The 14,447-nt window shown below is 39.6% G+C and overlaps 1 protein-coding gene across 3 annotated transcripts; it reads left to right on the top strand.

Moving 5' to 3' along the window:
- Positions 1-377: 377 nt before the first annotated feature.
- On the top strand, positions 378-13,572 carry pdk3a (pyruvate dehydrogenase kinase, isozyme 3a). 3 transcript variants are annotated; one of them, XM_014983505.2, is made up of 12 exons: positions 378-642; positions 714-854; positions 4,076-4,217; positions 4,319-4,390; positions 5,237-5,421; positions 5,511-5,600; positions 7,889-7,966; positions 8,145-8,221; positions 8,329-8,430; positions 8,533-8,640; positions 8,737-8,850; positions 9,848-13,572. In XM_014983505.2, the coding sequence occupies exons 2-12, from the start codon at positions 749-751 to the stop codon at positions 9,995-9,997; spliced, it is 1,224 nt and encodes a 407-aa protein (XP_014838991.1). In that variant the 5' UTR covers positions 378-642; positions 714-748; the 3' UTR covers positions 9,998-13,572. The 3 variants fall into 3 exon arrangements, 2 of the variants coding, with proteins under 2 accessions (XP_014838991.1, XP_014838990.1); XR_015761562.1 differs by having other exon boundaries at positions 428-854; positions 9,848-10,121; positions 12,900-13,572; XM_014983504.2 differs by having other exon boundaries at positions 428-854.
- Positions 13,573-14,447: the final 875 nt, after the last annotated feature.

Below are 14,447 nucleotides of genomic sequence, written 5' to 3'. Positions count from 1 at the left end.
ACAAGGACGAAAATGAAAAGTGGCCAAAGTGGGGGTAATTTGCTATTTCTTAGGAATGGAAATGACCATAACTTGCTGAAGACTGTAGGATATTTTGTTTATTGATGTATTATCATTTATTTATTTATTTATTTATTTATTTATTTATTTTTAGTTATTTGTGGGAGTCTTGTCATGCAAAAAATACAAAAAATTGAGGCACTGGCATATGCTTTAAAATCCAGAGATGGTACTTTGGGCTACACACTATACCACAAAACCAATTTCAGAAGGGCACTTTTTTTCTCAAGAGGAACAAAAGGCTATGCTCTTGCACCACCTAGTGACTATCTGCGCACGTGCACGTCACTGACTTGTGGTCGTCATTGGTTACTTCAAAGTCACGGCGTGCAGCATTTTACGTTGAAAAACGTAACAGGAAGTAGATTTCTTCCATTCTGCGGCTTTACAACGAAGAGCCGACCTGAACGTCTAGAAATGTAGACCCAGGAAGCCGCAACAAGAGCTCTTCCTGTCCGCTGCTCATTCATCGTCTTATTTACATGAATGAGTCCCGTCGGTTCGTGTCCACTGCGGACGGTGGATAATGTGGACGCCGAAGACAGACACGGACCGGCCGAGTTTCTGCCATCGCTACCGGCGGTGAGGATGATAATGATGGTGCGGTCGTGTTATTTTCTCTGACTCTGAAACGTCACATCCCAAACAAACAGACAAATACGAGACGAGCGTCGTTAAACTTTCGAAAATGAGGATCTTCATGTGCCTGCTGAAAAACACTAACCACCCCAAAATCGAGTATTACTCCCGATTTTCACCGTCTCCGCTCTCCATCAAGCAGTTCCTGGATTTTGGTGAGTAGCATAATAATAATAATAATAACAATAATAATAATATAATAAAATAAAGAATGGCTTGCAATTGGAGATGGCAACTACAGCAGGGGCCTTTAATTGTCTAATTGTCAACTCTTCCATATGTTGTTATGAGCTTCGTAAAGTGTCACATTGAATGTCGGACTTATAAATAGAATAAGAGCACTACATGTTGCAGGGAAACACTATCCCAATGAGAGGTGGCATTTGAATTGATTTGAATTTACTGTTACTGTGGTGACTCAGCCATGCTAGCACAAGCAGCAGCATGCAGGCTAGTGGTGGTGCGTGCAGGTACACAACACCTCCACTCACATTGTTGTAGTTGCTCAATAGGGATTAATAACAAACTCCCAACTGGTTTCTCATAAAAAATAAAAAATCATGAGTCATTGTGTTAAAAATGAAAGTCATCATGACTGTTTTTCATTTTCCAAAAAAAAAAATAATTCAGATTTATATAAAATAAGATATACTGTAGTTATTCTTCTGATCACACTCCTGCACTCGAGGCTTTTCTTAATCCATATGATTAAACAGAAGCTGTTACATAATTTGTCCACACAGCTGTGGTTTGGATGTGAGCAACAGGAAGTTTGTGGTAACTGTTGAGTCAAGATCAAGGATTTTGTTAGTGTTACCCAGCCAACAAAACCCTTGTTTTACTTGTCAGCAAATATATATATATATATATATATATATATATATATATATATATATATATAAATTGTTAGCATATTTGGTGTTGATCTAAGTTTGAAGAGTTTTCTAACTGGTTATTTGGCAAAGATACCAGAACAAAAGCCGTCTGTGCCCTACCATCACAAAAATAAACATGTACAGAGTTGAAGTCATATTTTCAGAAGCAAACACTCACTGTGGATTTGTCATAAAACATTGTTTGAATCTGTGGAAAAGCACCTCATCGCTAATGTAAAGGATGTTGGAGGAGGTGTGATGCTGCGGGCCTGCTTAAGGCTTCTTGAATGTCGTTAAAAAGCATAATTTCATCGACATTTTTTGAAATATCATGAAATTTTAAATTCAGATCTGATGGTCACATCCCAGTCTATAGAATAAAGATCCAAAACATGTGGCCAGATCAACACAGAGATGGAGACAAAATCTTCCACGGCCATCTCCGTCCCTAAGCACTAAAACCTTTACACACAGTATTAGTATTTACTTTTCCATTTCCGTGTGAGTATTCTGCTGATTCATTTGTTTTAAGGCTTTACACTGCATCTCAACTAGGAATGCCAACTAACTTGTCAACGTCGGTAAAACTTGCTCATTCTGTGTTTTTCATTGCTCTGTTTTTGCGATGCACGCACGTTCCAGTAACACGGCTGACGCTGGGTGAACTTTTATCTGATGTAGCTCTGCTTGCTTACCTTAATTTTTGGCCTCTTTCTCCACTTGAAGACAATTCAGTTGCACAAAAGAGTTTTCTGAAACTCTTGCAGGAGATGCTCGTTTGCTGTTTTTTCCTAAGAAAGGCTGTAACTTGAGAGCAGCAGATTTTTACCGTGTCACAGATTTGCCCTCCAGAGGCTCGGAAGGATGCGTGAATCCTTTCTTGCACACATTGGACGGCGGGCTAGAAGGACACGGTGTACTGTCGGATACAATGGGATATAATGAGAAAGGCGCACAGAGTTGTGGATGTATCTGAAAGATACTTTGGCAGAGTGACATCTTCTTCTTCCACTCAAATGTTAAACATTAATCCCTCATCTCTTTTTGCTCCAAAGATTTATGATTTCCAAGTTCAGTTTCTCTTATCTGTTTAAAGCTAAAGTCGGAAGAGAGTGAGTGAATCTCCTGTCAGATAACAAAGGTTGGATATTATCTTAGAGGCCGAACGGTATTTGCGCTTTCCTTTTTCAGCCTCAAGATAAGTCTCTTTATTGTTTCTTATCAAAATCACAAGCTACAAATCAAAAGTTGAAAGCAGACTACGAGAGTTCAGGTGGGATGTTCCTCACAGGTTTTTCCCACACACAAGACTGCAAGAAGAGTTGAGAAACGTGTTTTTGCAGCCTGGGAGTGAGAACCCCTGGGCAGCGCAGCACTCCCCACAGTTTATTTTCTTTAAAGAGTCTCAAAATTGAACGCGTACCCAGAAATTTGCTGGTGGCCAATTTTGAGTAAAACACCGGTCAGAGACTCTAAATGTAAACCATTTGAAAGGAAGCACAACATGTGGCGACTTGTGTGCGGATAATTTTGGCTGCGGTAGAGCGAGAGAGAGCACAAGACTTTTAGTGGATTGCCCTTATCTGTCTTGTAAAAAGCTGGATTTGGAAACATTGGGAGTGCTCTGGAAATCTGAAAGTCACAGTTATGACCTTCAGTCTCTGCAATGTGCAATAGGGGCAATGCTGTTTGTAATTGCTCATAAAACTTACTAAAGTCAGTTTAGGATGTCAACTCCAAAGTCATTTTGTCTTTGTTTTAGAATGGAGTAAAGCCTTTTTTTGTCTTTTTTTTTAACAGCTGTTCTCTCTAACTCACACAGTGTGACCTCACCTCTGATCCTCATATTTTTAAAAAATCATATTTTTTCTACAGCTGTTCTAATATTGTCATCTAATAGAAAGAAAAGAAACAACTAAATATATATATATTTAGTTGTTCGGGAAACGCCCAAGCAACTCATTTTTTGCTCTCTCCTCAAAATAAACTTCTTTAAAACTGCATAAAACAAATTGTTTATTTATTTTACAGAGGCATTTTTTTTATTTCTGCTTTCCTTGTTAAACTTACCAGATTGTCTGTGAACCTCAGCAACTAACCTTTGACCCTCCATGGGTAAAAATATTTTATTCTCCTTCACACATAATAAGGGCATAACAGATCATGTTTACATGATTTGAACACAGTCACTGGTATTGCTTCTGCAGCTTTGGTTACATGCTGTCAGCTTTTGTTTCTGTCTCTTTAAGAACTCTCTCCTGAATGTCAGGATGTTAACTGATCAGTGGTCAGTTAATTGGTTGAAGCGTGACACGGTGCCCAATTAGCCACGAAGCAGGTAACTGGAAACCTGGATTGCATACAAACCATTTCCAGGCAGTTTTGATGCAGCATCTTTTACACCAAAAATGGAATATGTGAATTTTTGTTAGGTTTCTGTGCAACAATTTGAAAACACTGCAGCTAACGCTAATTAATGCAACTCTGTCGTCCTTGTTCAGGCAGGGAGAATGCCTGTGAGAAGACATCCTACATGTTCCTGCGTAAGGAGCTGCCGGTACGGCTGGCCAACACCATGAGAGAGGTCAACCTGCTGCCCGACAAGCTGCTCAGCCAGCCGTCTGTCAAACTGGTCCAGAAGTGGTGGGTGACCATCTTCTTTTGTTGTCTTTTTGCGGTCGGTTCCGGGCAACGGCGTTGCAGGGGGCGAAAGTTGACTTTCGGTCTCTGTTTGACGTGATTAGGTACATGCAGAGCTTCGTGGAGCTGCTGGATTTCGAGAACAGGAAGGCAGAGGACCCTCACACTCTGAATGAGTGAGTGAATATTGACTTTGTGATTAAAAACGTAAAGAATGCGCTAACAGTTTGTTCAGCTTTCATTGAGTCTAGAAGCAGCAGTTGAAACATTGACTCTGCAGTTGATCTCTCTAGTGCTCATATATCTGTCCTGACTGTGTGTGTGTGTGTGTGTGTGTGTGTGTGCGTGGGTGGGTGGGTGTGTTGATGTGTTGATATCATAACAATACCCCGTCTGATAAACAGCCAGGCATGGATTAAGGAGAGGCTTGACTGCATTGTGAACTTAACTCCAAGAACAGCTTGTTGACAGTGACTCAGCAGAAACACTAAGTTGATACTTCTTCAAGTTTTTTTTTTCTTCTTCTTCTTCTGTTTTTGGTTAGTTTGATTCTCTTCCCGTAAAGTCATATCTGAAGAATCTGAATGGCTTTGGATTCTAAAATTATGTCTATGCTACACCTTATAAAAGTAGTTGTACTCATTACATTATACACAGGCTTCAGTGGATTTTTTTTTTCATCCCCAATTAGTCTGGCGCCCCTAACTAAAACCCAGTTCAACAGATTTTTGTTGCAGATGTCACAAACTTGTACATAAAACAAAAAAGCCTGGACACCCATGGTAACTGAATTTGTGTGCAGGACATTCAGTACAAAAATCTTCCCTTTTATTGCAGTGTGGTAAGAAGAAAGCTATTGGTAGAGGAAGTCCTCTTTCCATACTTTTGAGGTTTTTTTTTTATTTTTGCACCCATAAAATTGGATTAAAAAAAACACCGAAGTCTGGTTTTAACGTAGAAAAACGTGGGAAAAGTCAGAGCTGACGAGGGGGTTTGCTCTGTCTTCTTTCGCTCTCGTTTAGCTTCCTGGAAATCTTGATTGACATCCGAAACCGCCACAACGACGTGGTGCCCACCATGGCTCAGGGCGTCATCGAGTACAAGGAGAAGTTTGGCTTCGACCCCTTCATCAGCAGCAACATCCAGTATTTTCTCGACCGCTTTTACACCAACCGCATCTCTTTCCGCATGCTCATCAACCAGCACAGTGAGTCTTGCGCCCGCGTCGGCGTCGCGTCCTCGTTAGGTCCGTCTCCGCAGCCGAAGCTGGATGTCTCCTTTTGTGTTTGTGTTCAGCTCTGCTGTTCGGTAACGACACCAACCCTGCCCATCCCAAACACATCGGCAGCATTGATCCCAACTGCAGTGTGGCTGAAGTTGTTAGTGGTGAGTTCAAGAACTGTGTTTTTTTTTTTTTTTTGTTTAACCAAGGCCCACAAGCCCTGGATCAGTTTCTTAAAATACAAAAGCAGTGTCTTCCATCCAAGTTGTGGGCTAAATTAGGTTTTAATTACAGCCTATTATGGAAACATTACGTTCGAAAACGCAATAACTAAAGTATTTTCTTTTTTGTTGGATTACTTTGTTGTTTGTGGTTCAGACTGCTAATTATCGTGTTTCCACCAGAAACTGGACTTATTTTCCAAAAACCGTCCGTACATATCAACCTAAAATCTCTCTTTTCAGCTCTTTACCAACAGTTCTGTTGTGTTTCTCTCAAGAGCCGTGTTTTGTAGCTGTTTACAGGGTCAAAAAAACAAAAAACAAAACTCGCACGAAGCCTCACTTCAGGCGATACAACATGCTGCACCTCTAGGAAATTTCTTCCAGATGTGGTTGTAGAGAACACAGTCCTCACATGTAAAAAGCTCAGCAGAGCTGCGGATAGGACACAGGAGAGAAAGGCTACGTGGGGAAGAGCTCTGCAGAAAAGAAAATAACAAACTTTCCACCAGGTGTGAACTTCACTCTCTTTTTTTTCTCTCCATTTTTTTTAAAAGTTTGTTAGCAGCATGCAAGAGAAATAATGGGGATGTGATCTGATTCGTGTGGACTGTTGGCCAGGATTAGATTCTTTCCAAATCCCATAACAAATTTCCTTTATTTGTTTTGGATCTCTCCCCACTGCTGCAAGAATAATATCTATAGTTGAATATTTGGAGTTGCAGTCACTGGAGATGCACCAAGTAATCAGTTTCCTCCTGATTTCTTTTTTTTTCCCATTGATTAAATGGGGAAAAAAATATGAATACTGATGCATATTTTTGAGTGCCTCTAATAATAGATGAAGACCTATGCTTTAGTGTGTACATGAGAATAACCATGGATTCAACACAACTACATAAATCAGCATTACGTTAGCTCTTTCACCTTTTTAACGTTGGCTGATATTTGACTGAGGATATTGCACCATCTGTCAGCATCATATTTCCTGTGAAGGTGGCATTACGACAGCTCTGATGCACGATTGCTCCACCTTCATTGTTAACATTTAAATCCTTAGCTTTATTTTTCTTTCAACTAAAAGTGTTTTCAAAATTGTTTGGTCTCATCTCCTTAGGTATTTCAAAGTGATGCAGAATTTTGTGGTGAGGAGGCAAATATTTTTGGTATACCCCTCCTTTTGTTAATAACTAGTAGTTAATTTTAAAGGGAACCTATGCAAAATGTCCTTTTTGCAGGTGTTTATACTTTCATTTGGGTCTCTACTGCTTCTAAAAACAGTCCAACTGCTTAAAAAAATTAAACTCACCCAGCTGTTTTTTGGAGTCTTGAAAATGAGCCATTTAAAAAAAAAAAGAAAATTTTCAGCCCGTTCTACCGCTGCATGCTCTGTACAATGGCTGTTGGAAAAGACGAGTGTTTTGCTGCTGACTTGCCACTCAGAAACCATTTCCTGCATTTTTGCTGGTTGTGCAGGAACCTCTACTAATGTTTTTTTTAAAGCTGCGTTTGCAGCCATTTTCAGGTGATAGTGTAAACATTGAGTTGTGGGACTTATTCGAATTTAAAGTGACAGGAGGCCCTATAAGAAGCTCAAAATGGACAGAGCTGAACAGAATAAAATCTCACTATCCAAAAATGATTTTGTGCAAAGAAAAACATGTAATGAACATGTTTCGTCTAGCTCATAGACCTATCCTAACCGGTTCCAGGAAGCATAACAGGTTACCTTTGACCTCTGCTTTGTATATCAAACTGCTCTGCGGTTGTTTTTGTAATTATATCCGTTTATTATCCGCGCAAATGCCAACAAGGCTCTGTGCCTCGCCTGAAGGGAAATCCAACCACCAGCCTCTCAATTATTTCCAACCTGCTGCTCCACCTGAGCCACAGCTGCCTCTGGTTGTGTCTGTGTTATTTTTATAAAAAAAAAATAAAAAAAAATCTCAGCCTGCTCTCAGGGAAGTCAAGAATGTGACCTGACCTGATCTTGTATAAAAACATTTCTGTCCTTCCTGAGCGTTTGGGAATTTCTGAGGAATCGGTCGCTTCCTCCGTCGCCGACACGCATACATCACTGATAGTTTCAAAGAACATTTCATTAGCGTGGATCAAAGCTGCACTCTGAGTGAACCGTGAGGGGACGGGGGGAGCATGAGTGCAGATGTAAACAATGGACATTCAGCTGCTCTGTTCTCAGCCTTTTTTTTTTTTTTTTGCCCTCCTACTAGATGCCTACGACACTGCCAAGATGTTGTGTGAGAAGTACTACTTAGCCGCTCCCGAGCTCAAGATTGAGGAGTTCAACAGTGAGTGCATTGCACCCTGCGCCTCTTTTAACCTGCCACACAGATGTTGCACTAAAACATGCGCTTGGATGCTCCCTATTTAGCTCCATTGTGATTAAAGTATTCACTCTGTCATTAACTTCCCAAGAACCGGCTTTCTGTGTTCATCAAAGAGACTCTCCTTCTTTTTGTTTTGCAGTGAAGGCTCCGAAGAAGCCCATCCAGGTGGTGTACGTGCCCTCGCATCTGTTCCACATGTTGTTTGAGCTCTTCAAGGTGAGCAGAGCTGTTCTGCTGTTAAACGTAACGAATTGGCTGGATTTTTCTGTAGAGATCCCCCTGCCCTCGTAAGCTCAGTTTATAGACGCTGTGGCTGTTTGCAGAACTCCATGAGAGCGACGGTGGAGCTCCATGAAAACAGTAAGGAGGGATTGCCGCCAGTGAAGGCGAGAGTCACTCTGGGTAAAGAGGATCTGTCGATAAAGGTAAAAGGACCTGGGCGCGAGTTTGTTTTGACATATCTGATGACACGTAAGCTTTTTGTTTCCTTGCTTTTTATCTTTAACTCTTCCGGCGTCTGCCTCCAGATCAGCGACAAAGGAGGAGGAGTTCCTCTGAGGAAGATAGACCGTCTCTTTAACTACATGTACTCCACTGCCCCAACGCCCAGCCTGGAGCCGGGAGCCGTCCCATTGGTACACCTGCCCGCTCTCGAAACCATTCGGTTTTATGATGATCTAAATTACCATTTAGATGGTAAGTTTGTCTTTGTTCTCTCGTCTCTATTCCAGGCCGGTTTTGGTTACGGTTTGCCGATTTCCCGGCTCTATGCTCGATACTTCCAGGGCGACCTGAAGCTCTACTCCATGGAGGGAGTGGGCACGGATGCCGTCATCTATCTGAAGGTAACCTGGGTTCAGCCAGATGTGCAGTAGTACTATTTTTATTAATGGGTTTTAAGAAAACAGTGAGGAGTGTAGAGAAACGTTTATTCAGTTTCCAAAAGAAGAAAATGGGGATAAAAGCATTTCTGGTGTTTTGCGTTCGCAACATCAATGACTGTCTGTCAGCTTGTGATATCAGAAAGCGCAGACTCCATTAAAGACCACTTTCAGGGAGGCTTGCTGCTTGTTCATGTTGCACTTGTAAGTTTGTACAAGTGCAAAACTTGTTCTAGCCACTAGGGGCACTCTCCAACAGATTCTTTTTTTTAATGAAGGAAGTTTTGATAAACCTGTTTTCTAGGCAATATATTCATGTGATGAGCTTCATTTCATCTTTGGAGTTTGGAATTTTGTCTCCATTTTGAATATTATTAACTAATTATATATATTTTTTAGACTCAAAGAGTTACTTGTAACACATTTAACTAGTTGATTCAGCTGAAACAATCACCAATTCTTACATTGTTATTCCATTTTGACAAACCGGTATTTAGCACTGAGATTCAAACATTAGTCAAACTTTATTGGTTTATTGCACTGAATGTTGTTGGTGAACAGCTGACTTTGTAGCTGGAGTAGGATTTGATAATTAATCATAATTAATATCAGTTTAAACTTGATATTAATTTTAAAGTAGCTCTTCTGGCACTCTTTTACTGTACTGATGGTTTACCTCACTTTTTCTGTGGGGCTTCATGCATTTCTTTTAACTTTTTTATTATTATTATTATTATTATTATTATTATTATTCCAGCATTTATTTCTTCCCTTTTAACTTTATTTTGATCTTACAAATCTTACAAATAACATTTGAAGGCCCTGTAATACCAACAGTTCTAAACAAAAGCCCCCAAAAAAGTCATTCGGGCATTTTCACTTCAGCTTGTCTCTTTTAAACATCCTTCTAGTTCTTGTCGGCGTTTTTCAGTGAACGACTTCTGTTCTTCCTCACTTAAAGGCTCTGTCCAGCGAGTCCTTTGAACGCCTGCCTGTGTTCAACAAGTCAGCTTGGCGGCACTACAAGACCAGCCCCGAGGCGGACGACTGGAGCAACCCCAGCAAAGAGCCGCGTGACGCCAGCAAGTCCATATACAAAGCCAACAGATAACTCTGCATGGCCTGCCAGCGTAAAACGGCTGCTCTCTGTGTGGAGCATGCATGCTGAAATGTTGCTCTGTGGGTAAAAAGCTTCGTTTAGGATGAGACTTGCTTTCACGTTGCACTGGCGAAAGGTTTGTTGGGGTGTTGTGACCCGGATTTACATTTGCACCCAATTGCAATAACCTCGTTTAGCGTAGCTTTTGTTGTTTTGTGGCTCAGAACAGAGTGAAAAATGACCATCCTCTGTATTGTAGCTGCAACGTATCTAACCCCAATTGTAGATTCTGTCATTTTCATTGTTGAAGTTAAATTCGCCGCAACACTCCCGTCTGTAACCTCTTGTCTCGTGCCGCTTTCTGACCAAGCTGTTCCTCCCTCTGGGCCAGATAAAGCCCGACTCTGCTGATTGAGTCTCTGTCTCGGCTTCGGTAAAGACTTATTCCATTTCTTTCTCTCAAAACACAGTGCAATGTTTCAGTGCAGACGAGGAGGTTTTTATTTATGCTTTTTCTTTGTGAAACACTTTTGATTAAATGCGCCAGTAGGCTAGTTTGTTATTATAGTGGCAAGTACTTGTTTTGATTGCACTTTTTAAGATTTTCAGTCAGGGTTAATTGTTAAAAACAGATATTTATAAATTAGAAGCTAGATGCATCTTTTTGAAAAGAGAAAACGGAACAGGTAATGCTTCAAAGACATTACATTTAAAGCTATAGAAGTCATAACCTTTTTTTGTTATATTTATGAAAGAAAGCCTTATTTTTGGGAACTTACAATATGTTTTTTTTTTTTTATAAGAACCATGCCTTCATGGTTCATGGTGTACTGGACTTTGAATAATTTTAAAGGGAGGCAATGTAAATGAAAGTAGTCTAAAATAATTTTTGTTTACATTTTACTTACTTAGCTTCATTGTCCAACATTACCCAGCCACAAACCAGTACTTAAAGTAATAACGCTCATCAGACACTACTGCTTGTAACCCCGATTAACAACTACTAAAAGGACCAAACGAGTCATGTGCTCATGAGACACGCCGCCGTTCCAGCATTTGTGCGCCGAGTAGCTTTCCCAAAACCAGCAACATGCAGCGTACCGATGTTCATCGGAACGAATGGACCTGTAGCACCTGAACACCCGACTGCCGTTCTGCTTGTCATCATTTCAAGCTGCTGTGGAGGATAAGCAACAGGCTCACTGCTTTGTGTGCTTTCGGCGTCATCCGGTCGGCCTTGTGTCTCACTTGAATTCCTGCTGATCCCTGCAGTCTTCTGAATGAGTTTGAACAAAGTTTGTAGATGTACTTTTGCGTTTTCTTATGCTGAGTTAGTTAAAGTGAACTAGATGTTGCAGTTGTTGATTACTTTTTTTGTTGATATTTTAGTGATGATTTGAACATGTAGTTTATGTTCTGTTGTTTTTTGTTTTTGTTTTTGTTTTTTTTTTTTTAAAAAGCTGTTATTTAAAAAAAAAAAGGACAAAAAATACGGTCACACGGCACACAAAGATCAGGGTTTGGAGAGGCTGCGAGAGGAAAATACGTTCAAAGAGAAGACTCTAGATTGTGAAATATCTCAGAGCGCTAATTAAAATCTATTAGGTTGTCCCGTTTTATTTCACTGAGGAGCTTCTTTGAAGTTTATTAAGTCTGTTATGTTTATGCTTTAGAGGGCAGTAACTTCAAACGTCATTCAGAGCTACATGAAAAAAAGAAAAGACTGCAGTTCCACATCGACCAAGTCTTTAACTTGTGTGCTGAGTGGATAATTCAGCTGTTTATTCAAGCGATGTTCTGTTAGACTGTTATACACGGTTAATATCTTTCCTGCAGTAGGTAACTCTCTTGGTGTCTGTATTTAGCATAAATCCTGATTATTATCCAGGCTGAAGCCAACAACTAGTTTGGGAATACATCTGCCATCGTAAAACAATATAAGTTGCATGAAACGTTATCGTTATGTAAATCAGTGTCATTTTATCAACCTTTACACCTCTGTGATGTTTCCATTCTGTGTTTATGAATGCAGAAATGAACATTTTCACAGGAAATTTCGGTTGGAGGCGTGCATCACCAGTTCTGTTCCTACGGGAAACGGGCTGAGAGCAGAGCATACAAAGCCCTTACAGTCACAGCGTCTGCTTACTATCAAAGTAAAGCAGTACAAAAATAATAGCAATAATAAAAACATCCACTTTTTCTTACACAGTGAGCCACAGGTTCCCGCAAATAGCTACCATTCATGAATATTTGAAACATCTTTAAAAATGCTTTTAACTGCCTGTTTTAAATAGTTCAGACATCAAATATTAGTGTGGATTGATTCGAACAGTGGAAACAATCTTAGCACTACTGCAGAAGCTATCGTCAATGGGCTTTCTTATTTTTGTTCCCTGGGGGTAAAACACCAATCAACACCAAGAAAAAGGAAAGCCTCTCCAGGATTGGTTGCTTTCCGAACTGTACTCAAAAGTTCCACGGAAAAATCTGCAAATCTTGAACATAACATTGCATATCTAAAAATGCTTTATGTGTTCCCCTCTTAGAGTGCGTTCACACAGGCAGCTCACTGGTTATGCACAACCTCCATTTCCATTGTTTAAAAAAAATGGACTGTTATGCAAATCACATAAAATATCGTTTGCATTTTAGAGATTGAAGTTCCTGTGAGACCCCCTTTGGAACCGCCACCTGTCGTACTGCCGTCAGGTTCAACCTCTGGGACAAAGTCAGTCTGTCTTTATACAAAAAAAAGAAGACACCAAGACAGAGTCCTACTGAGCTTAAGATTTTACCTCTGTATAACCTCTTTACAGAATATAAGTTCTACAGTTCTGAACTAACCATTCGAAAAGAAGATTGTGGGAAATTTCATCAGTCTGAAGTAGTTTCCTTCTTTCATCTCCTTTAGCATCACCTGAAGTAAAATAAAAGAAGAATGCGGTGTTGGGGAAACCTTCCACATCCTGTAAGATGCTCTGCATTTCACCACTGCCAATGCCTTTGAAACCTGCCAGTCAAACCGAGGGACGCTTAGTCACACACCTGCTGTACAAAAAAATAAAAAAGTGTTATCGAGTAGCAGTAATTGTGCGGGTAAATGTTTGGTCTCCCTTTTTTTTTCTTTTTTTTTTTTTTTTTAAGACCGGTCCTAAAAATGTACTTTTTGACTTCAGACAAGACGCCGCAACACGGAAGATCCTCCATTTTCACGCTCGGTTGTTGTGAACCTCTGCTGTCATCAAAAACATCTACTTGATCTGTTTCAAAGAATATGATGCATATATATATATATATATATATATATATATATATATATATATATATATATATATATATATATATATATATATATATATATAGCAGATAAACCTAACACGTAAGCTGTACATAGTGTGTGGATTGATCACTGTGTTTTTCATCCTCCTGTACAAATCGCTTAAATGATATATTTGTATGCAAGATAGACCAATAATAACGCCACATTCACCTGGAAGTAACAGAGTAGACTCGTCTTGTCAGTCTGCATGAGATCAGCAGTAGAAACTATCAAACCTGACAATAAAGAAAACTCTTGTGTGGTCCGTCCGTCTCGTTTTTTTTTTTTTTTTGCTGAAAGAAAGACGTGTGTGGCAATATACATTCTGATCTAGATTTTTATTAACTTGTTAAGCCTTTCGAACAACGGTGATTTTAAAAAAAGACATAATTCTAAAGTTTTTACATATAGTGGAGATTAGCATGTGCATACAGGACATATAATGTGTCTACATTGCATTAAGGTTATAATTTAGTTGGGGATGGAAGATCATCTGCACTGAGCTGGTATGGGCAAGCAGACCTGAGATAAACAGATATTAAGCAAGTTTCTAAAGGTAGCCACATGGTGAGCTTTACTTTTTCTTTTTTCTTTTTTACACAATTCAAGTATCATCTGAGTTTTTCTATGGACAACTGACATCTTCATATCCAAAGACTAAAAGAATGCATGGTACAATAAATTATACAGATGCAGACAATCTGGTTGGCACCCCTAGTAAAGATGTTTTAAAAAGCCTCAAAGTAAAATCATTTATTGTAGCAGCCTGATGTCGCAGTTAAAGACTTTGTTTAGATGTTGTTTTTAACAAAACACCCAGAGGCACAATTTGTGGTATTGCCAATAATTTCTTCTAAAATAATAGCAACCAAGGAAGTTTTTTTTATTTTTTATTTATGCAATACTTTTTTAAAAAAAGTTTTAAAGATTCTGAGAGTTTTTGTCTCCTTTAGGCATAAATATGGCATGAGACACGAGCCTATTTCTCCTAGCCACTAGGATGAGGACATTTGTCTTGCTATCATCAGGTACAACAAAAGGAACATCGACATTCTCTGCAACAAAGCCTCTTGGCAGGATTGGTGTAAAGGACAAAATACATTGAAAAACATCACGTTCAATGGAGGAGAGTCCAAAATA

This window comes from Poecilia mexicana, unplaced genomic scaffold, assembly GCF_051168715.1.
Source record: "Poecilia mexicana isolate PSO_F unplaced genomic scaffold, ASM5116871v1 scaffold_20, whole genome shotgun sequence".
NCBI classification, from domain to species: domain Eukaryota; kingdom Metazoa; phylum Chordata; class Actinopteri; order Cyprinodontiformes; family Poeciliidae; genus Poecilia; species Poecilia mexicana.
This window is presented reverse-complemented; position numbering and strand designations above follow the sequence as displayed.

Bases quoted from the DNA above. Each gene is read 5' to 3' on its own strand.
- pdk3a (XM_014983505.2), top strand. From the start codon at position 749: ATGAGGATCTTCATGTGCCTGCTGAAAAACACTAACCACCCCAAAATC. The intron at 4,391-5,236 runs GTGAGTGAATAT...GCTCTCGTTTAG, and splicing joins GACCCTCACACTCTGAATGA to CTTCCTGGAAATCTTGATTG. The intron at 8,222-8,328 runs GTGAGCAGAGCT...GGCTGTTTGCAG, and splicing joins TGTTGTTTGAGCTCTTCAAG to AACTCCATGAGAGCGACGGT.